This window comes from Canis lupus, chromosome 23, assembly GCF_011100685.1.
Source record: "Canis lupus familiaris isolate Mischka breed German Shepherd chromosome 23, alternate assembly UU_Cfam_GSD_1.0, whole genome shotgun sequence".
Lineage (NCBI taxonomy): Eukaryota > Metazoa > Chordata > Mammalia > Carnivora > Canidae > Canis > Canis lupus.
This window is the reverse complement of record NC_049244.1, coordinates 3,885,876-3,908,067: the sequence shown is the minus strand read 5'-3', so window position 1 is coordinate 3,908,067 and position 22,192 is coordinate 3,885,876. Positions and strand designations below refer to the sequence as shown.

Genomic DNA, 22,192 nt, shown 5'->3' with positions numbered 1-22,192 from the left:
TGAGTCCAACCTCTTACAATAGCCACCTGCCTTTTCCTCTCACCTCCCCTCTTCAGGATACACTGAAAGATTTGCCTGCTGAAGGTTAAAGAAGGGACAAAAAAGAAAAAATATTTTTTCTTCTCTATGTATATATTTTTATTTATTTAAAAAATTTTATTTATTTATTCAGTCATGAGAGACTGAGAGAGGCAGAGACATAGGCAGAGGGAGAAGCAGGCTCACCATGGGGAGTCTGATGTGGGACTTGATCCAAGGACCCTGAGATCTTGACCTGAGCCAAAGGCAGACACTCAACCACTGAGCCCCCCAGGTGCCCCTATATATATAATTTTAAATTTTGCTAATCAGGATTGTTTCTGAGAAGGCTCTGTAGCAGTCACTTACACCAGAGCTTAATGAGTGAAGGAACTTGCCTCTTTCAGCAGTGAATCTGTTATTGCAACAGTCTGAACCTCACCTAAGGATGCAATGAGATATCCTGCAATGAGATCAACAGGAGGGAGAGGTGTGTCTTCAACAGATGTCCTTCCTCTTGCACAGAGGGCAGGGGTGAATTTTTGTTTGCCACTGTAATCCTGGCACCAACTCTTAGGTAAAAGATTATTGAGCATAGAAGACAAGAAGCCTTCTCCTCCTCCAACTCCTCCTCCTCCTACTTCTTCTTTTTTTTTTTTTTGAGACAGAGAGGGAGTGAGCTGGGAGCTGGGTAGAGGGGCAGAGGAAGAGAGATACTCCCAAGCAGGCTCCATGCTGAGGCTCCTCTTCCTGTAAGTGACATTGCCAAGTGCCACTTGTTAATAAGCATGGAGCCTGACAGGGGGCTCAATCCTATCACCCCAAGATCATAACCTGAGCTAAAATCAAGAGTCAGATCCCCAGCGACTGAGCCACCTAGGTGCCCCAAGTCTTATTCTATACAATCTAGGAACACCCTTTCACATGAGACACACTAAGCTCATAGAGGGTCCCCAGCAAGTATTGATTTGGCTGCATTCTAGTGTCAAGGGGACAGGTCTCACTAGCAGTGTTTTTGCTTTTGAAGAGCCCTCCTTTTTATTTTTTACATATGTATGTATGTATGTATTTTTATTGGAGTTCAATTTGCAAACATATACCATAACACCCAGTGCTCATCCCATCAAGTGCCCCCCTCAGTGCCCATCACCCAGTCACCCCCACCCCCCCCGCCCACCTCCCTTTCTACCACCCCTTGTTTGTTTCCCAGAGTTAGGAGTCTCTCATGTTCTGTCTCCCTCTCTGATATTTCCCACTCATTTTCTCTCCTTTCCCCTTTATTCCCTTTCACTATTTTTTATATTCCTCAAATGAATGAGAACATATAATGTTTGTCCTTCTCCGACTGACTTATTTCACTCAGCATAATACCCTCCAGTTCCATCCCTGTCGAAGCAAATGATGGGTATTTGTCCTTTCTAATGGCTGAGGAATATTCCATTGTATACACAGACCACATCTTCTTTATCCATTCATCTTTCGATGGACACCAAGGCTCCTTCCACGGTTTGGCTGTTGTGGACATTGCTGCTAGAAACATCGGGGTGCAGGTGTCCCGGCGTTTCACTGCATCTGTATCTTTGGGGTAAATCCCCAGCAGTGCAATTGCTGGGTCGTAGAGCCCTCTTTTTTAGTATTAGTGATTGATTAGTGCTTTCTTTCAAAAAGACTTGTAGTACAAGCTTGTTACAGCAAACATTTCAGAGATATACAGAGAAACATCCAAAGCAAACCACCCATTTGCATCCCTCCCTTCCCCCAAATCCCAGTATTAACTATTTGCTTACATTCAGCCACACTTGGAAGAACCCTGTTTTAATGAGAATTACGGAAATTATGTACATTTAACAAACTTAATTCTGGAAATTCAAAAGTATACATTAGAGAGATGGTATAATAAATTGTAGTATGCCCAAACCGAACTTCAACTTTTATCAACACTTTGCCAATCTTGGATTCACATTTTAGAAGTTTTCTGTTGGGGCACCTGGGTGACTTAGTTGGTTAAGCATCTGCTTTTGGCTCAGGTCATGATCCCAGGGTCTTGGGATTGGGCTCCCTTCGGGGCTCCCTACTCGGTGAGGAGCCGGCTTCTCCCTTTTCCTCTGCCTTTCCACACCTCTCGCTTGTGCTCTGTTTCCTGCTCTCTCCACCTCCCTCTTTCAAATAAATAAAATCTCTAAGAAAAATTAAGTTTTCTGTGGATGAAAACATAAGCTAGTGTTGTTGTTGTTTTGAGTAAGCGGGTGTTTTTATCTCATTTTCACGAAAACCTGTGTTGGCACCTTCCTGAGCTAGGCCCCGTGTTGGACTCTGAAACTTGGGGAAGAATCCGTCAGGTGTTCTAGCCTTCTGAACTGCTTCTGTGTGCTCAAAGCCAGAACACTGGGAGTTTAGAGGTGTTTCAGATACTTCCAGGCTCTGGCAGCTTACTGGTCCTTGGAATCCTCACATACTCTGAAAATCGCCCTGCATATGGAGACTGTGGCAATGACTTAACACCAGTAGACCAAAACCTCTAGCTCTGCTGCCTGCTTCGCAGAAAATCTTTGCTTTCTGGGTTTTTAGGTAAACAGTATGAGTAATATTTACTTCTTGAAATTAGCTTCCTGCAAGTTGGGCCTGTTGTGAACTCTGTCTAGATTATCTACCACACTGAATTTTTTGAGGGCGAGGGCAGATGTTATTTATACTTGAACCCCAGCCTCATTGGCCTTGAAATAAGTACTTCCCCCTGCCTTGTAGACCTTGTGAATAACATGTGTCCTTAAGTGCTCGTTTTAAGATTGTGGTTACAGCAGACACCCACTGGGTGGCACAATGTATTCATGCCCACATTTTGGTCACCCTGGCCAACCAGACCTTTAGCAAAGGTAGTGGTTTGTAAATTGGAGTGTCCTATGCCAGCATATATACAGGGGCTTGTGGTTTATCACCTCTTTCCCCTTGCCCACTCCACCCCCAAAACAAATCCCAACCCCTGCAGATCCCCTATGCTGGAAGTGCCGCCATAGATGGGGCAACTCTAAGGAAGGATGCTACAAGTGGGAACCCCAGTTTCCAGGAGATGGCAACACCAAGTGACTTCAGATTTCTTCCAGCCCAGAAGGCCCACCATCTTTTAGGTCTTCTAGGTTTAGTTAGCTTTAGGCAGGCTGCCTGGATCTGGGGATTGTGGTGTCATCCAGGGGGGACCCAGGACATCCTCCCTACCTCCTTACCTCCCTACCTCCCTCAGCCCCAGGACAGTCCAGGCCTTGAGACCCAGTCTTCCCAGCTCAGGTCAGCGGAGCCTCAAGTAGAATATAGCAGACAATTCTGCAAAGGCATCTGCCCAATGAGGAACTTCTATGTTTCAAAACTGCTCCCGGGCTGCCGTGGAGACCCAGCCTGTGACCGGCTCACCCAGGCAGGCTTCTGGTGCATCACAGGCTTTCCCAACCAGGGGTGTGGAGAAGAGGCTTGCCCATGGATATTTCCTTTAGGAAGCTGTGTTGGCGATGGGAATTTCAGGGCACGGTTTGCTGATTCCTGTTCTCTTTTCTCCCCGGCCTCAGTGAACGACCTGAAGAACGCAGCCCCCTGTGCGGTCAGCTACCTGCTCTTTGACCACAATGACAAGGTCATGCAGCAGAACCTGGTGTATTACCAGTACCACAGGGACAAGTGGAGCCTCTCGGACGAGCATTTCCAGCCCAGACCAGTAGGTGCCTGGGCGCTGGGCATCATGTTTGTGGGCCTCCTCTTCATTCTCACTTTCAGGGGACTGTTTGGAATGCATGAAAGGAAATCCTTTTTTCTTTTCTGGGTTTTTGTTGTTTTTTGTTTTGTTTTTGTCTTTTAATATTTTACTGCTCTGTTCTGATTCCCAAATCAGTAAAAACTGCAAATTTCAAACATTACAAAAATGTTTTGCTAACAAAGTGAAATTCCTTCGAAATCCCAAACCTTTTCTTTACCCCTTGCCTTATAGCTATGTATTTGCTCATATATACAGCATGTATTTATTTATCTATATATCAGCATGTACAGAAACAGGGTCATACTTTACCTGCTGTTGTGCACCTTGTCTTCTCAACAATTCATCATGAACGTTTTTCATGTCACACTCATACACCTGCTTGTTTTTTAACACTCCAAGGTAGATTCGTTTATGGATGGGCCATCAGTTAATTCACTTGATGGACAAGCTCAGCTTTTCATGTGTTGTCACAGAATTCAGGGATTATGTATTACTTTTTTTTTTTTTTTTAAGATTTTATTTATCTATTCATGAGAGATACAGAGAGGCAGAGACAAAGGCAGAGGGAGAAGCAGGCTCCACGCAGAGAGCCCAACATGGTACTCGATCCCGGGACTCCAGGATCACGCCCTGGGCCAAAGGCAGGGGCTAAACCGCTGAGCCACCCAGGGATCCCTATGTATTACTTTTAAAAGACCTTTTCTAATTAGTCTTTGCCCTTAACTTGTATTTTCTTTCTATTTTTTTTTTTAAGATTTTATTTATTTATTCATGAGAGATACAGAGAGAGGCAGAGACATAGGCAGAGGGAGAAGCAGTCTCCCTGCAGGGAGCCTGATGCAGGACTCGATCCTAGGACCCTGGGATCATGACCTGAGCCAAAGGCAGATGCTCAGTCACTGAGCCACCCAGGCGTCCCTTAACTTGTATTTTCATTGGGATTTTTTATATGCTGCCCTAGTTTGCCATATATAGGTTTTCCTTCATACCTCATTCCCCTGCCAACACACACACACAATCTCTCTCTCTCTCTCTCTCTCTCTCTCTCTCCCTCTCTGTCTCTTTGTGTCTCACTCTTTCACTCACTTGGGGCTGGCCACTCTTTTTTAATTGAGATATGATCCACAGAGAGTAAAATTCATGCCTTTAAAATGTACAATTTATTGTTTCCAGTAGATTGACAGAGTTGTACAATCATGACCACCATCCAATTTTAAACATTTGCATCACCCCCTAAAGAAATCCATACCCTGTTTCCCCCTCCTCCCAGTTCTGACATCAAAGGGTTGGTCATAGAAACTGTTCTGTTTTTGTCTGAACAGGAAGCAGTTCAGTTCTTTAACGTGACTACACTCCAGAAAGAGTTGTATGACTTTGCTAAGGAAAATATAATGGATGATGATGAGGTAAGTTTTCATGTTTAGCACACGTCTGGCTAAGAGAAAATATTACTCACATCTTTGCAGAAATCACCTGAAGGCCAAGTCATCCCTGAAACAGAAGGGGACTTTGAGAAATACGGTTTCTGTAGGCATTTTAAGAAAAATCAGAGCACTGGCAGGGGGACACAGCTTTCTTTTTTTTTTTTTAATAATAAATTTATTTTTTATTGGTGTTCAATTTGCCAACATACAGAATAACACCCAGTGCTCATCCTGTCAAGTGCCCCCCCTCAGTGCCCGTCACCCATTCACCCCCACCCCCCGCCCTCCTCCCCTTCCACCACCCCTAGTTCGTTTCCCAGAGTTAGGAGTCTTTATGTTCTGCCTCCCTTTCTGATATTTCCTACCCATTTCTTCTCCCTTCCCTTCTATTCCCTTTCACTATTATTTATATTCCCCAAATGAATGAGACCATATAATGCTTGTCCTTCTCCGATTGACTTATTTCACTCAGCATAATACCCTCCAGTTCCATCCACGTTGAAGCAAATGGTGGGTATTTGTCATTTCTAATGGCTGAGTAATATTCCATTGTATACATAGACCACATCTTCTTTATCCATTCATCTTTCGATGGACACCGAGGCTCCTTCCACAGTTTGGCTATTGTGGCCATTGCTGCTAGAAACATCGGGGTGCAGGTGTCCCGGCGTTTCATTGCATCTGTATCTTTGGGGTAAATCCCCAACAGTGCAATTGCTGGGTCATAGGGCAGGTCTATTTTTAACTCTTTGAGGAACCTCCACACAGTTTTTCCAGAGTGGCTGCACCAGTTCACATTCCCACCAACAGTGTAAGAGGGTTCCCTTTTCTCCGCATCCTCTCCAACATTTGTGGTTTCCTGCTTTGTTAATTTTCCCCATTCTCACTGGTGTGAGGTGGGATCTCATTGTGGTTTGGATTTGTATTTCCCTGATGGCAAGTGATGCAGAGCATTTTCTCATGTGCTTGTGGGCCATGTCTATGTCTTCCTCTGTGAGATTTCTCTTCATGTCTTTTGCCCATTTCATGATTGGATTGTTTGTTTCTTTGGTGTTGAGTTTAATAAGTTCCTTATAGATCTTGGAAACTAGCCCTTTATCTGATACGTCATTTGCAAATATCTTCTCCCATTCTGTAGGTTGTCTTTTCGTTTTGTTGACTGTATCCTTTGCTGTGCAGAAGCTTCTTATCTTGATGAAGTCCCAATAGTTCATTTTTGCTTTTGTTTCTTTTGCCTTCGTGGATGTATCTTGCAAGAAGTTACTGTGGCCGAGTTCAAAAAGGGTGTTGCCTGTGTTCTCCTCTAGGATTTTGATGGAATCTTGTCTCACATTTAGATCTTTCATCCATTTTGAGTTTATCTTTGTGTATGGTGAAAGAGAGTGGTCTAGTTTCATTCTTCTGCACGTGGATGTCCAATTTTCCCAGCACCATCTATTGAAGAGACTGTCTTCCTTCCAGTGGATAGTCTTTCCTCCTTTATCGAATATTAGTTGACCATAAAGTTGAGGGTCCACTTCTGGGTTCTCTATTCTGTTCCATTGATCTATGTGTCTGTTTTTGTGCCAGTTCCACACTGTCTTGATGACCACAGCTTTGTAGTACAGCCTGAAATCTGGCATTGTGATGCCCCCAGATATGGTTTTCTTTTTTAAAATTCCCCTGGCTATTCGGGGTCTTTTCTGATTCCACACAAATCTTAAAATAATTTGTTCTAACTCTCTGAAGAAAGTCCATGGTATTTTGATAGGGATTGCATTAAACGGGGACACAGCTTTCTAGGAAACCCAGGTCATTAGCACCACATTTCCTGACAATATAGAGGAACCCATCATAGAAGTCATCCAGTGATCATTTTTTAACTTTATAAAGTCATAATGGATTTTCAATGACTCAGTGCCCTGAAAACACTTGGAAAGCCTCATTCATCCCAGGTTTTCTGGGATATTATTATCAATCTCTTTTTTTCTTTTTCTTTTTGTAAATTCGGTCCTTGCTCAGTCATTTTATCATTGTTTGAGATTGCTTGAAATTCCTGATTCCTACTCAGCTGTCTCTCTTTTTTTTTTTTTTAAGTTTTTATTTAAGTAATCTCTACAGCCAGTGTGGGGCTTGATCTCATGACCCTGAGTCCAGTCACATGCTCCTCTTACTGAGCCAGCCGGGCTCCCCTCAGCTGATTCCTTTTCTGACAAAGACTCCACTGCTGTTGGAGCAGTCATTTTGGGGTGGGGCAGCCTAGTCACAGGATAGTCCTTCTTACGGGTAGTATTTAGAGAGATGTGTTTGAAACAAACCAGAACCTGCTTCCTAAGGCAGCTAGGGACTTGCCAGCTTTTAGAGCTTGTTCTGACCTGACCCCTTACTTCATAGATGAAGGGCCTGGGGGACAGGAAAGTTCTATGAGCTGCTAGACCAGACTTAGAGGCCCTGAGACTCCAGGTTTTCTCTTTCACTGCCCTGCTTTTTGGTGAAGGACTTCTAAATAAGATATTATCTTGGAAAAAAAAAAAAAAGATATTATCTTGGAATTTGTTTTCCATGCTCAAATCTGCATGGGGTGGACTCATCACTAGCATGTGCTAAATTTCCCAGGGCTTTGGTTTTCTGCCTATAAAATGGAACTAATAATGTTGACCTCACTGGGTTGGGGAAATGAAGTACCATGTTGCATGTGGAAGTGCTTTATAGACTAAGAAGGGGTCATTGTGCTCATGAGTCTTAGGTTGTGTTAAGAAGCAGAGCCTGAGATAAAGTCACAAGGATGCTGCAAAGGAAGGAGTGCTGGCTACATACAAGTTTGGCTGCTCTCATTTGGAAAGTAGAGAAAAATGTATTTAAAAAAAGGAAGAGTTGAGTTCCTAATAATCCAGAGCAAGCCACTATTGCTATTTTGGTATACATACTTCCAATGTTTCCTGTACATCTTCCAAAATGTATTCATAATAAACCCATCTGTAATAGATACCATGGCTATTCCACTTAATATGGTAATATGAGAAAGTACCCTTGTTATGTTTTTCTAGAACAGATTTATTGAAATATTATTCACACACCATAAATTCTCCTTTTTAAAGTACACAATATAGTGGATTTTAGTATACTCACAAGTTGTGCATCCATCACTTCTAATTTTAGGGCATTTTTATCACCCCCAAAAGAAATTGCAAACCTGTTAGTAGTCATTCCCCATTCCTTCTTCTCTGCCAACCTCTCCCTCACTTCTGTCCCCACCCCCTGGCAACTACTAATCTACTTTCTGTCTCTGGATTTGTCTGTTCTGGGCATTTCATATAAGTGGAATCTTATGCTAAGTGGTTTTCTATGACTAGCTTCTTTCACTGAGCATAATGTTTCCAGGTTCAACTATGTTGTAATATATGTTATGTTACATGTAAAATTCCCTTTTATTGCTGAATAATATTCCACTGTACATATATATCACATTTTGTTTACCTGCTCCTCTGTTGATGGACATTTGTACTGGGTTATTTCCACTTTTTTGACTACTTTGAATAATGATGCTATATGAACATTTGTGTACATGTTTTTGTTTGGACAGAAGTTTTTAATTCTCTTAAATACCAAGAGAGTATATATGTGGAAATGGTCATACAGTAGCTCTGCAGTTAACTTTTTGGGGAATTCCAGACTGTTTTCCAAACTGGCTGCACCATTTTGCATTCCCACAGTGATGTATGAAATTTCCAACTTGCCATATCTTTGTCTGCACTCATTGGTGTTTGTCTTTTTTATTTTAGCCATTCTAGTAGATGTGAAGTAGTATTTCATTGCAGTTTTGATTTTCATTTCCCTAATGACCAATGATGTCGAGTATTTTTTCATATGTTTAATAGCCATTTGTATATCATCTTTGGAGAGATGTCTAGTCTATTCAAATTCTTTATCCAGTTTTTTAAATTGGGTTTCTTGTCTTTATTGTTGAAGTGTAAGAGTTCCTTATGTATTCTGGTTATAAGTCCTCTGGCAGATATATGAATTGCAAATGTTTTCTTGCAATCTGTGGGTTGTCTTTTCATTTTCTTAATGGTGTCTTGAAGCATAGGAGTTTTAAATTTTGATGAGATCCAATGTATCTTTTTTTTTCTTTTTTGTTTGTGTTTTTGGTATCAATATCTAAGAAACTATCACTTACTCCAAGATCATGAAAATTTACTCCTACTTTTTAAGATTTCTATAATTTTAAGACTTTTTTTAAAAAGATTTTTTTTTTTTGTTTGAGAGGGAGAGTGCACAAGCAAGGGAAAGGTAGAAGGAGAGAGAAGCAGACTCCCTGCTGAGCAAAGAGCGTGATGTAGGGCTCCATCCCAGGATCCTGGCATCATGACCTGAGCCAAAGGTAGATGCTTAACCAGCTGAGCCACCCAGGTGCCCCAATTTTAAGACTTTAGATCTACAATCTATTTTGACTTAATTTTACATATGATGTGAGGTAGAGGTTCAGTTTCATTCTTTTATATATTGATATCCAATTTCCCAGCACCATTTGTTGAAAAGATTTTCTTTTCCATTGAATTGTCTTGGCACTCTGTAGGAAATCAATTGACCATAAATGCGAGGGTTCATATCTAGACACTGAATTCTAACCCATTGATCCAGATTTCTATCCTGACGCCAGTACCACACTGTCTTGAATACTGTAGCTTTGTACTACATCTTGAAATTGAAAGTGCGAGTCTTCTAACTTCATTCTTCTTCTAGATTATTTTGGCTATTCTGGATCCCTTGCATTTCCATATAAACAATAGGATCAGTTTGCCAATTTCTACAAAAGGCTGCTGGGTTTTTTTATAGGAATTGTGCTAAATCTGAAGATCCTTTAGATAGTATTGACATCTTAACAGTATTAAGTCTTCTGATCCATTAACATGGGATATCTTTCTATTTCTTTAGGTTTTCTGTAATTTCCTTCAATAATGTTTTCTTAAATTTCATTATTCTTGATGCTGTTGCAAATGGAATTTTTTCATTTTTATTATTCAATTGTTCATTGCTAGAATATAGAAATACAATGGATTCTGTATATTGATATTGTAATTCTGCAAATTTGTTGAACTTGTTTATTCTAACAGTTGTTTGGGTATATGTGTATGTGTGTGTGAGTATGTGTGTCTATTGCTTAGGAGTTTCTATATGCAAGATCATGTTATTTATGAATAGAGGTGATTTTACTTCTCTTCCAATCTGGATGACATTTTTTTTTTCTAATTGCCCTGACTAAAACCTCCAGTAAAATGTCAAATAGAAATAGATAGACATTCTTGTTTTGTTCCCAATCTTGTTCAATTTTGTGTTAGCATTAAGAGTGATGCTAGCTGTGGAGTTTTTTTGTAGATGACCTTCGTCAAGTTGAGAAAGTTCCCCTTCTATTCCTAGTTTGTCAAATATTTTTATCATGAAGTGGTGTTGAATTTTGTCATTTGCTTTCTTCTGCATCTATTGAGAAGATTGTGTAGTTTTTGTTAACCTTGTTTGTTAATGTTTATTATAAAAATTATTTTTTAATGATTCCATGGTAGGGATCTTTTAAAGTAAAGTTTTTTGTTTTTATAGGTTTTTAGGTTGTTTCCAATTTTTTGCTTTCACAAATAACATCACTGTGACTAAATTGGTTACCTTTTTTCTGGTCATTTCCTTAGAATAAATTCCCATGGGTGGAATTCCTGGGTCTAAGACTATCAACATTTTTTTAAAAGATTTTATTTATTTATTGATGAGATACAGAGAGAGAGAGAGAGAGAGAAAGAGAGAGAGAGAGGCAGAGACGCAGGAGGAGGGAGAAACAGGCTCCATGCAGGGAGCCCGATATGGGACTCAATCCCGGATCTCCAGGATCACTCCCCAGGCCGAAGACGGCACTAAACCGCTGAGGGACCCAGGCTGCCCAAACTATCAACATTTTGAAGGCTTTTGATGTACAAAGACAATATGTTTAGAAAAAATCATAGATATTATTACAAGAGAACTTTTACTTATTTGGTAAGGCTTTGTCATGTCACAGATGAGGAAATAAATTCAGAAAGGTAGAGTGACTTGCTCAAAGTTAGCTAGTTAGTAATTATCCATTGAACACAGGCTTATTCTTGGCTTTTGTATTCTTGGACTTGACACTGTCAAGATAAAAAAAGGAGCCTGTTGGAAGTCGTGGAAGTAGTTAACTTATTAATCAAAGCTCTAAAATTGTGAAAGAATTAATCCATCTCTAAAGAACAAGCTATTTTCTTTCCTATATAATATCAAATTATGGCAAGTAATTATTTGAAACAAAGTATAATCAATATAATAAAGTTCTTAGTTTAATCTTTAAAATTTCCAAAGGACAAAATACTACATTGAAACAAAACAATATGATTTAGCTACTGAAGTTAGGGGCATTCTCCATCATTATCTTTCTGGGGTTGCAATGTGTTCTTAGAGCTCCTGAAAGTTTGCACAGTGATTAAAAATTTTGCAGATGGGATCCCTGGGTGGCGCAGCGGTTTGGCTCCTGCCTTTGGCCCAGGGCGCGATCCTGGAGACCCGGGATCGAATCCCACATCAGGCTCCCAGTGCATGGAGCCTGCTTCTCCCTCTGCCTATGTCTCTGCCTCTCTCTCTCTGTGACTATCATAAATAAATAAAAAATTTAAAAAAAAATAAAATAAAAAATAAGTAAAATGGAAAACCTTTAAAAAAAATTTTGCAGATGCTTATTATGATTTCAGAAACTTATGAAACAGACTGAAATAGATGCTTCAAGTTTTAGGTTCTGATGGTTTTCTTAGGGAAGGTCTGAAAAAATAGATTTAATTTGCAGGATTGATTTATTGAGGGAGTGCTGTCAGGTAGGACAGAAGTGAGGTTCAAGGGAAGGAGCCATGAATATATATGGTCTCAGCTGGAGTCAAGCTTAGCCTGATCCCATGGGACCTCTGGAGCATGAATTGTACCACAGAGCTCTGTGTGCATTTTGTAGGCAGCCTATCATTCTCTCCTTGGTTGTTGGCAGCCTAGAGAAGTTGGTGTGTAAACTTCCTGGTGGGGCTGCTCCTTTTGGTTAAGGTCAATTGTCCACAGAAGGGGCAGCTATCAGCCATCAGCAATTAACACCCCCAGCATCTGGGGGTAGATCTGAGAAGGTAGATCTGAGCTAGGCTGTCAGTGCCTCCACTATAACAGGCCACAGAGGGGATTATGTTTCTTTCCTCTGTATCACCTTGGGTACCTATTAGTGTGCTAAGAGCAAACAATACCATCATCCATGTCACAGCAGCCACATAGTAGGAAACAGTAACTCTGGGAACAGCTGTCATGGCCATACGTATAATCCCTTTACTGTATTTTCCTTTTGGAGTCCCGAAAGCAAGTGAAGAACATTGTTTTTTCAATCAGTAATCTTCCACTTACATAATCTCAGGGATGACATGATAGAATTATTTGATGAAAATAATAAGCCACCCCCTCTTTACATCTCATGTACTTGGGAGATTTCCCAACTATTCTCAGATGCTGAGATTTTATAACAGGAAGCATGTTAAAATATCAAAAAGAGCAAATAGACTCTTGGACTGTGATGGCGACCTCTGTGAAGGAAGCCAAGCTTTAGCAGGGGGCTGATTACTATCAGTGGGGCTGACCCTCATGGGAGTGTGACTTGGCCTCCTTGGTGATTCACTGATTTTTGGCAGTAAAGAGAATGGGTGTCATCAGGTGGGCCCAGCTGTGTTGTGAGAGAAAAGTCAATACAAAGAAGGAAATCAGAAAGTGTGTTGAATTATTTCAGGTTGAGGCTTAAGTCTGATTGCAGAAGGAGGGAGCAGGTGGGCTCCGGGTCCTGACAGTGGGCAAGTGGGTCCCACTCTACCCAAGAAAATGTCTTGTAAAGGGAGTACCTGCTTGAGCCACACTAGCACTATGCACATATACTATCAATCATTCTTCCTTTCACAGATTTCCCACGTTCTGCGTGCTAGGTCCTCAGGAAGAAAAGCAGCTTAGGTCTTGGTCCTTGAAAATCTCATGGTCTACTGATCAAGGCAGAAAGGGAACAGATAGAGTGTTCTTGTGGAATAACTGCTAAGGGGTGGGCGATGCCAGAAAAGGGGGCACTAAAAAGGTCTTTCAGAGGGTGGCTGGATTGCCCCCTTCCCTCAGGCCATCTGTGGGGGTTCCTGAGCACTTGACTCCATATTCACATGGAGTGGAAACCAGGTCCCTCCCAGGGGTGAGTCAGGTCCTCTGGGCCCAAGCGCAGTGGGGGGCAGCCCATTCAGGCAGTTGGCAGTGGCGCCTTAGAGATAGTCTCTGCTTACTAGCACTCTCAAAGTCAGCCCACTTAACAGAAGTGTCCTGTTGTCTCTTACAGGGAGAGGTTCTGGAATATGTGGATGATCTCTTGGAGCTGGAGGAGACTGGCTAGTCCACAGCAAAGATGTGTCCCTTGATGTTCAGGAGACCCAGATTGTTCGTCTTCCTTTCCCCAGCACCCCACGTGGTTGATACCTCAAAGCATTCTATTTACTCTGTGAAGTGAAAGAGAAGCCTCATCTCTTACTACATCCAATAAGGGGTGAGCCTGCCTTCTCCATGACTACACCTGCCTCCCCATGGTCTTCCCATGTTCACACCTGCCTTCTCCTCATTCACACCTGCCTTTCTCACCATTTTGGCTGGAAGGACAGATTTCCATTTTTCCCCCCAGAAAATCACTATCATTTTTTTAATAAGAAAAATACTCCTAAAATTAGCTCTTCCAGATTTTAGACCCCATTATCCCCATGCCCTGATCCAAGAAAAACTGTGGAAAACAAAGGCCAAACTTCTCCACACCTTACGACAGCCTATATGTGGTCTGACCTGCACCATTTCTGGCACCCACTGAAAGACCTCTGTCTTTCAAGTGTCTGTCTTACCCCTCCAAGTTGGGTAGATAGTGCAGACTACAGAAATATGGATTTTTGCCCAGCACTTCTACATCTCCAAAGTCTTAAAATGGTTGGTCGGTCCCCCTTGGGGACAATTGTCAGTTACAAGTCTCAGAGTTGGGAATGGAAGAAAGCAGAGGGAGTCTAGTTTCATTCATTTTTCAATAAATATTTATTGAGTACCTACTACTCACTGGAAATACCACACAGAATGACAGAAAAAAAAAAAAAAAACCCTTCCTCTGGAGCCTACGTCCTATAAGGAGAGACAGACAACAAATAAATAAGAATAAATATATACAAACTATCAATAGTAATAATTGCTATGGAGAAAAATAAAGCAGGGAAGTGAGTATGGAAGCCTGAAGAGGAGCCTACAGTTTTAAATAGGATGGTCAGGGAAGACTTCACTGAGAAGGTGATATCAAAGTAGAGACTTTAGGGATGCAAATCTCAGGGAAAAGCATTCCAGGCAGAGGGAACCGCATAAGCAATGCTATACAGTGAGAACATGCTCAGTGTGGTGAGGGAATAGCAAAGAGGCCATGGAGATGAGTGGGCAAGGGGAAGAATGGAAGGAGATAAGGCTAGTGCAGTGTACGTACATGGGGTGGGAGAGAGAGCAGATGGCTTAGGCCGTGTAAGGGCTTTGGCTCCTTCTCTGAGTGAAATGGGAGCCTTTGGAAGGTTTGGGCAGAGGAATGCCTTGATTGACTGGATTCTTCCAGTTGCCATATTGTGAGCAAGGGCAGAGCAGGGATAGCAGGCAAAGGAAGTGTTGGCTTGAACCTGAGCCATCACAATAGAGATGGTGAGAAGTGGCCAAATGGTAGGCTTGTTTTGAAAGCAGAGCTAGTAGGATTTGGTGACAATTGGGTGTGGAGCATAAGAGAAAGGGGTTAATGGTGACCTCAAGGTTTTTGGCCAGAGTAGCTGGAAGGATGGAGTTGCCATTTTTTTTATTTTTTTATTTTTTTATTTTTTTATTTTTTTGGAGTTGCCATTTACTGAGTGTAGGGAAGTTGGTTGCGGGTGGTAGGTATTTGGTGTCAAGCAGGCTCCCTGAGGCCGGGATGGGAGGTTCAGGCTGCAAATAAAATTTGAGAGTATTCTCAGATCAAGTCTTCAACAGAGCCTGAAACAGGGATCCAAGTGTGGTTTATTGTGAGGGCACATTCAGAAGAAATCTGTGAAGGCCTCCATTAGTCAGCTAGTGATTGTCTGTCCCTTGGGGGGCAGGGGTGGACCTTGGAAGGCAAGTAGCTCGATAATTGAGGGCAGTTCTCCGGCAAAAGGACAGAAGGACTGTGGACCACTGGCAGGGGATAGACACAGTGAGGGACTGGGATGGGGATGTGGGTCTCAGTTCTGTGAAGGGGTCTGGGAGGGAATTCTACGTCATGTCTCTCCCCATCCCCTGCTGGATCATCAGCATGTACATTGTGTGTAAAGCCATGAGTCTGGATGGGGTCATGTAGATGGAATGTGTATTTTAAGAAGCAAGAGAAGAGGGTCAAGGTCAGAGCTCTGGGGCTCTCTGGGAAATGAGAAACCTACCAAAGAGACTAGAAGGAGCCACCGTTGAGGTTGGAGAAAACCCAGGAAAGTGGTGTTTTGGAATGTGAGTTCTCTTTTTTCAACCTTGTTCCCTCCTCCAATAAGCCACTTGGTCTGGGGAAGGAGGCTGAGGGGACTAGGACAGCCTTTGGGAGACAGGACTTCTCTTACAGGAGCCTTTGGGAGACAGGACTTCTCTTACATTCTCTTAAAGGAATGAAGGGAGATAGAATTTGGGGGTCATTAATATGATGGTGAGTAATTGGGGGTGGCAAACTCATATATTTTTGGTTTCCCAGGCTTCTTCCCCCTCCTCCCACTGCCCCATCTCACCAGTCTAAGCTCTGGGAATGCCCTTCTATTCCTGGGAACACCCTTCTGTTCCTCCTTCTGCACCATTCTGCTCCCCATCCCTTTCTCTTTAGAGCACCTCCTCTTTTACCTGCACAAGAATCCTCCTGTCATGTTCTCCTTCTGGGGCACTGACAATAAGCTACTACTGTCTTGCCCTACCTACGGAGCTTACTCTCTGGGTAGGCCATATGGCCAAGGCGTCAGTGTGATTGGCATTGTGGTGGCCACACTTGTGTCCACAGCAGCCCCCAGTCAGGGCATGACTCAGATCCTACTGGCTTCCACCCATGGTCATGGGATCCTCCTCCTTCCCTTGCCCTGCTCTCCGCTCCACCAGCAGGGAGGAGGGTCATAGGGCAGGTCTCTACAGTAGAGAGGAACCCAGTGAGTGGCCACCCTGGCCCAGACGCCCAAGTCCATGGAGATGGTACACCTGGCAGCCATTTAACTCAGCAGGGAGCTCCTGGCTACAGCTGTCCCTCCCAGTTGTGTGAGAACAGCCAAGGACACCAACATGGGACCAGGCTGGGTTGGGTAGTCTGATCCCCTCCAATTCTTTGTGCCCTGCAGACCTTCCATTTGGTCCTCTTCCTTGAGCCTGGGCTGAGCTCTTTGTGGATGATGTTGCTCCACACATGATTGAGTGGTGGTGGTGGTAGAAGGGGTCCTTATTTACTCACTGAACTTGACGCCTCTTTACAGGGGTGGCAGGGTGGTTGAAAAGCACCTCCGCCCCGATCCTAGCAATGCCCCTGAGGAAGAAGCCCTGGGAGCAGTATGGTCAACATTGTCAGCACTTTGCTTGGATTGGAAGCTATGGGACTGGGTTACTAATCTTTTTATTCCAAAGGAAACCAAACCAATCTTTAAAAAAAAAAAAAAAAGGTGGGCCAATTCCTCCAAACCTACCATGAAACCCAGTATGCAGACCACATTCAACAACCTCAACCCAGCACCTCCCTGAGTGTGTTTCTTGGAAGAGCCTAGAAGATTCCTGGATTGAGACTTCATGGGTTCAGCATTAGTTGGGCCTGTCTTTTGAAAAACAACAACAAAAAAATCCCCCACATTTTTAAGCTTTGCAGAAGTTTCCAGACCTAGCCTTAGGTGTCCTTCGACTCATTTCCATAGAGGGCAGCAGGGAGGTGACCCCCCACGGGGATGAGGCCATCTGTCCAGTCATCTTGCCATGTGGGTAGCCCAGGGAGGTGGCATCCTCTGGGAAGGGCTGCCCACCATGACCCCAGGAATGTTCAGTGTCTACACTAACTGGAGCGCTGAGGGAGGCCTGTATAGACACAGGTTTAAAAGAGACTAATTGAAATGTCTCTCATACCATATTCAACGATGTACCTTGACCTCTGAGCTTCGAGCCACTCTAATGATGGCCCTAACCTGTTATGCCCACCCCTGGGACCCAGGAGAGCTGCTGGGCATGCTGGCCACGAAGGCTGCCTTAGGAAATGAGGCTTTTAGGAGTTCTTACTCAGGGAATTTTAGGAGAACAAACATTTTATTGAACCAAACTCGGTGGCAAACAGAAATGATCTGTTAGATTGTCAATGGGGAAGGGTTTATTATGACTGCTGGTGGAATAAACAGTGGCTGGTTTCTGCCAACATTTATGGAAATAATGTTTTTAAGTTTTAAATGTGAGCTGTAAACCTAAGCTACTTCAGGGTTGTTGTTGTTGTTTTTTTTTTTTTAATTCAATACTGAAACTGTGGGGGGAAAGGTGGGTTGGTGCCAGAAAAAACATTCTCATTTAATAGTGTTTGCACATGGAACTGCTACCCAGTTTGTAGCGAGGCCCTGAGAAAAACCCACAACTAATCCTTCATCACAGCTGTCTGCGCTCTTGATCATCTGCCATCCTCCGAACAGCGACTTCTTTTTTCTGGTGACTGCAGGCTTGAATGACCTAGTGTGGAGAGTTTAAGCTATATACAAGGGGGGCGGGGGCGAGAAAGGAACCTCAAATAAGCCTCAGCCAAAGGTTTTGTGCATAGGACTTCCTGTGCCGGCAGCCAGGGGCAGGGCTGTTCCCCACCCTGTCCCTGCAGTGTCTCCCCGAGACGGAGGACATCGCAACAGCCAGCTTTGCCTTGTCTGACCCACTCCTGTCCCTGCACCGAGTCAGGAGCACTGTGGTTTTTTCCACACTTGGGTGCTTCTCCCTCCACCTCCAGGCCAGGTGTGGGAGCAGTTGACCCCCAGCACCAATCACTGCCCCCCAGGGGCCTCTCCCCAAATATCTGGCTTTGGTGGCTTGCTGAATGAACGTGTTGGCTCACTATTCTCTTGGAGCCAATGCAGTAGGATGCTGGTGGCCCACTTTATAAGAAAAGAATAAGAAGGAAATAAGCAATTTGGCCAAGAGGTACAGGATCACTTGGTTTTGAGGAGGCCAGACTATAAACACTGTTGCCAATGTCTCTCTGCCCTCCCCTCCCTCGGCCAGGGCAGTATGTAATCTCACTCTTACAGGAAATAAGAACTTGGAAAGTTATTGAAAACAAAGATTTTTTTTTTTTTAAAGAAAATCACATTAAACGTTTTATTTTGCTTATTTTCTACTGTTTTGTCTACTGGGTGAACCTGAGCCACACCCAGTCATTTGAGGATGCCGTTGTAAGGAGCTCTGTTTTCTCAGGTCCCTGAGATTTCTAACAGCTGTCCAGCAAAGCAGAACCCTTATTCTGAGGACTCTGGGATCTTCCTCAGCAGAGGGGGATCCTTGCTAGCCTCACGGGCTGAGCACCTTTTCAGGAGATAGGGGCTCATTCCTCTTCCCAGGAATGTTCTCTTTTAGAGGAGATCTGGGATTCCACTTGGAAAAACATTTGGGATCCAGGGCTTACTTTTGATCTAAAGAGCTGGTTGGTCCCTTGCTGCCAACATCTGAGAAGTGATCAAACAAGGACCAAAACACCATCAAGGATGACCGCTAACAGCTTCCGTGCTCTGTGCATGTCACTGAAGGGCCAGAAAGGAGACAAAGAGCAGAGGAAGCAGGTGCAAGGAGTGAGGGAGCAGTGAGGGCAGGGAGGCGTGGAGAGTTCAAACAGCAGCCGTGTGAGGACAGGTAGGGGACACGGGCATGGTGTTGGAACTGGCCCAAGAATCCCCAGGATGCAGTGGAGAAGCATGGCATGAGGAGGCGTGGAGATGCAGGGGATCAGAGCTTTCGAAGCCTGGTGTGGGCATGAAATGCTCTGAATTGGGGTGTGAGGGAGACCAGCCTTAGCCTGATCCCATGGGAACTCAGGAGCACAGATTCTACCCAGAACTGTCCCACCCGGAGGCAGGGAGGCAGGCCTCGGGTATGCCCATGCCAGTCGTAGCTCCAGGCTGCCCTGGGGGGTACAGGTGGCTCTTACTCCTGGGTGAGGAACTCCCATGGGGCTGAAGGCTATCCTCTGGATGAGAAGGCATTTTTGAGCATTTTAGCAGCCACCATGCAGGGTAGCTGGAGGATGGGTTCACGTGCAGAGTGAAGGGGATCTGGGTGGGGCACAACTGTGTCCATGACATTGGGTAACGGGGGAGGCATGGACGGCCTCCTGGTGGTCACAGAAGTATAAGAGGACATCAGGCAGATGGGATCAGTGCTGATGTTCTCTGAGCTTGATTGCTCCATTTGTCTCTCCAGATTTCTTTTTCAGCCTGTCCTGGGCCCCAGGGGCTTGGCCCTTATGGTCGACACTGTCTGGGCTCCTTATCCTTTGGTTTTGGGGTTGCCACTGGGATGTGCTGGCAAGAGATCGCAGGGAGGACCCTGCTTCCTTCAGGCTACACTTGGATGGTGGCTGTGTTCTGCTTGAGGCCAGAGGTTTTTGTCGTGAAGCTCTCTTTCCGGTCCCCTAAGAGCCCTGCACCCCTCACTGTTTCTGTTAACCGTGCCCACACTTTTATGACTAGTCTCTACATCTCTCTTGAATCATCCCTCTGAGTGTCTGATCAGGAGGAGGATAATCAGCCCTGGGCTCTACCTCTTGCACGTCCCTGGCACACCCAGCACCCAGCACTCTATTAAAAGCAGAGTCTGAGTCAGCAGGTCTGGGAGGGGCCTGGGATTCTGCATTCCTAGCAAGCTGCCAAGTCCTGCCTGTGCCCCTGGCCCAGGAGCCACACTGACAATTGAACCTGGGCCTTTTGTCAGAGTGAAGCGTATGGTCTTTGGTTGAGGGGAGGAAGAAGGAGGGAGGCAGGAGGAGGGGCAGGAGCTCCGCAGACATCCCTGAAATCCTGCTGCAAGAGTGAACAGGGCTGAGACTCCGAGAGGGTGGTCTTGGAGCAAATATGAACGCACAATTTTTGAGATTACTAGAGAAACTTTTTTTTTTTTAAACCATCATGATGTAACCCAGATACAAGATACATTTAGCAACTGTTTGGGGAAATAATTATTTATTTTAAAGATCTCAGAAGCTTTGTGTTAATGGACCACACGACCCTCAATTTTCATTAACATTAAACGTTTACCAGTCTCAAGACACGCATAATGACATATAATTTAGGTTTACAATGTTTTAATCATTCCCCTTCCATATGCATTTTTAGATCCTATAACATTAATTTAGATGGAAGCAAACCAATAAAAACTTAAAAACTGATGTGTTGGGTTTGTTTTCATGTAGTTCATATCTATGAAATAATACATGTATTAATGCATCTGTAATAAATTTATTAATACATTTGTATTATCATTACCTATTTTTGTATTGGTATTAAGTCAGTGTTCTTGGATTATTACATAATAATAGTCGAGTAACACAATCCCAATGTTGAGATGGAGGTTATTTTATATAGTTAAAGATAGAAAAGTTATCTTGTAATAGATTAGAAAAGAATCTAATTTATAAATATATAGTCTCTGGCACTTATTCTGTAGTGTTTTGCTTTGGCTACATGCAGAAAGTGTTTCAGTCTTATTCTAGATTTCATCTGACCCACAGATATTCCATCTGGTAGCTTCAGGCCTTCATTTTACCCCATAATGGGAGTAGGGTCTTTGATTTTGCTGCACTGCCTTTATAGCTACTAAGCCTATGATTTTTCCAAAGCTTGTACCAAGAAGAGGTGGCAGGGTGGAAAACGTGTTGTGCGAATTCCTTTTTCCTTAGGTAAAACACCATTACCAGTTTTTCAGTTGTGAAGATCAGGATCTCTCTCATGCCCCATAAAACCACTTTAGACACTTTGTGTCTTAAAATCAATGTACGGGCTTCATCACTTTTTACCACTGAAGACTACTTCGAAGAAGATGACTCATATTATAAAAATAATCATGTGTTTCATTTCTGTGCCAATGCATATGAGGCCAGTGGAGATGGCACTTCGGCAGCTTCCGGTGCTGCCACAGGTGCGTGTAGCGATGCCTGACTTGGTGCAAGGCAAGCCACAGGTGTTACTCATCATCTTCTGTGCCTCTAGGGCCTCCGCTGGTTCAAAGCTCACAGTTTATATTACATTTATATTATAAAGTGTGCTTTGGAATCACCTGGAGGACTCCTTAAAACACGGATGGCTCAGCCCTGCCCCCAGGACTTCTGCTTCATGGTGAGTTGATTGCTGGTCTGAGGACCATGCTCTGAGAACCACGGCTGTAAACAGTGCATGCTGAGCCATCATAAGAGGATCCAGATGCTATGAGATGGGTTGCTCAGTAGTCAGGAGGAGTCCATCCTGAATTCATGCTGTTTCCATGGAGCTCCCAGTTGCCACAAGAGTACAGAAGAGGTCAGCACATAGCATTTCATATTCCTTTTTAATTCCTCTGCTTTCTCATTGAATAGGTGCCCATACTTGATATCCCAGTCCTTGGCCCTCCTACAACTTTATTTTCCTCCCATGTCATTCCCTCTTACTTGGGTTCAAAAAAATGATTAATCATGAAAGAGGAAACCAAGTACTGAGTTTTGTTAGTTTAACAAAAAAATTCTATGACATTGTTAGGCACAGACTGGTCAAGGACAAGTAGCCCACTGCTTCTAAAAGAAAATGCTGCTTACTGGTACAAAACTAACCATGTTTTAAATTTATTTTTTAAAAGATTTATTTATTCATTTGGGAGAGAGAGTGAGCGAGCATGTGCTTATTTATTCTTTTGAGAGGAAGAGAGATAATAATCCTTAAGCAGACCCGCTGCCGAACATGGAACCCGATGTGAT

At 43.5% G+C, this 22,192-nt stretch overlaps 1 protein-coding gene across 1 annotated transcript in view; it reads left to right on the top strand.

The window, feature by feature from the left end:
• CRTAP (cartilage associated protein) overlaps positions 1–20,635 on the top strand; it is a 31,099-nt gene extending 10,464 nt beyond the window's left edge. Inside the window, exons 5-7 of the mRNA XM_038570329.1 lie at positions 3,576–3,721; positions 5,083–5,166; positions 13,550–20,635. Of these exons, the coding sequence (XP_038426257.1) occupies positions 3,576–3,721; positions 5,083–5,166; positions 13,550–13,603 (284 nt within the window). The 3' untranslated portion in view covers positions 13,604–20,635. The remainder of the gene's footprint in view (positions 1–3,575; positions 3,722–5,082; positions 5,167–13,549) is intronic.
• Positions 20,636–22,192: the final 1,557 nt, after the last annotated feature.